Raw genomic sequence first — 1,413 nt, forward strand, 5'->3', positions numbered from 1 at the left:
CCTTGATAGGATAGTAACATGTTGGCCGATCTCCTAATGGAAGATAATTTTAGTTGTTGTTCTGCTTTATTAATTAGTCTGGCCGATAGTATGCATTTTTAACTAAACCAGGCAAACAAAACAAACAGAGGGACAATCATAGGAGAGAAGTAGAGCTGTATTATATGAATTTTGCTTGACGGAGAGCCAAGGTACATGTATACATCTCTACTTTTTCATTGCGAGGTACTAAGAAAAGATTACACTTTCTCAAGATATCTTAAACAAAGTATTTTTTTCAAAGTATCAGAGTTTCACGTCCTAGGAATTGAACGACCGTCCATGCCTTCCAGACGAAAGGTGCCATTCTGAAATTCTTCGACGATTTTGTAGGGGCCTCCAGTTTGGAGTGAGCTTGCCCAGCTCCTTGGTTCGGCCTACTGCTTCCATTTTCCTCAGGACGAGATCTCCTTTTTTCAATGGCCGCCTAGCTACTCTTTTGTTAAATTCTCTAGCCATTCTTTGCTTGCAGTGTTGCATCCTTAGCAGCGCATTGCCCCTGACTTCAGGAACCAGATCCAGGGCCATCCGGAGAGCAGCGCAGTTGGCATCCTCTGAGTACATCATGACTCACAGAGTTGGTTCCTCAACTTCAATGGGGAGAATGACCTCTGAGCCATAGACTAGCATGAATTGGGTTTCTCCAGTTGAGTTCTTGGCCGTTGTTCTAATTGACCATAAAACCAACTGTAATTCTTCAACCCATAACCCTCTTGCATTATCCAACTTCTTTTTGATTTCGGCCGATAAGATCTTATTAAAAGCTTCAACCTGCCCATTAGCTTGTGGATGAGCAACTGCAGCAAAGTGGGCCCTGATTCCTTGATCGACCAACCATTGACGGAGCTTGGGTGTTTCAAACTGTGGTCCGTTGTCAAAAACAATGGACTGGGGCATACCAATGAGGTTCTTCCAGATGAACCCTTTGACGTCGTTGGTGGTAATGCCTCTCATTGCTTTAGCCTCCACCCATTTTGTAAAGTAGTCGACGACTACTATCACAAACTTCTTCTGGCCGGCTGCCATGGGAAAGGGGCCGAGAATGTCCATCCCCATTTAGCAAAGGGAAGAGGAAAGAGGACCGGAATCAGGTAGTTGGACGACTTCTGATATATGTTGCCATGCTTTTGACAACTATCACATCTCTTGGCATAAAGCAAGGCGTCCTCCTTCAAGGTCGGCCAAAAATAGCCAGTCCTTGGAGCTTTTTCTCCTAACGCTCTCCCCCCAATGTGGGAAGCACAGACTCCCTCATGCAGCTCTTTCAGAATTTCCAATCCGTCCTTTCTAGTGATACATTTGAGAAGAGGCCGGTTGTAAGATTTCTTGTATAAAGTCCCATTCCATAACTCAAACCACTTGTCCCTTGCCTTC

General features: G+C 44.7%; 1 protein-coding gene across 1 annotated transcript; it reads right to left on the reverse strand.

Moving 5' to 3' along the window:
- Window positions 1-609: 609 nt before the first annotated feature.
- On the reverse strand, window positions 610-936 carry LOC125491796 (uncharacterized). The gene has a single exon (XM_048633880.1). The coding sequence runs from the start codon at window positions 934-936 to the stop codon at window positions 610-612; it is 327 nt and encodes a 108-aa protein (XP_048489837.1).
- Between the last annotated feature and the right edge of the window lie 477 nt (window positions 937-1,413).

The sequence above is a fragment of the Beta vulgaris genome, chromosome 7 (assembly GCF_026745355.1).
Source record: "Beta vulgaris subsp. vulgaris cultivar EL10 chromosome 7, EL10.2, whole genome shotgun sequence".
In the NCBI taxonomy this organism is placed as follows: Eukaryota; Viridiplantae; Streptophyta; class Magnoliopsida; order Caryophyllales; family Amaranthaceae; genus Beta; species Beta vulgaris.

Coding starts and splice junctions, on each gene's coding strand:
- LOC125491796 (XM_048633880.1), bottom strand. CDS start 936: ATGCCCCAGTCCATTGTTTTTGACAACGGACCACAGTTTGAAACACCC.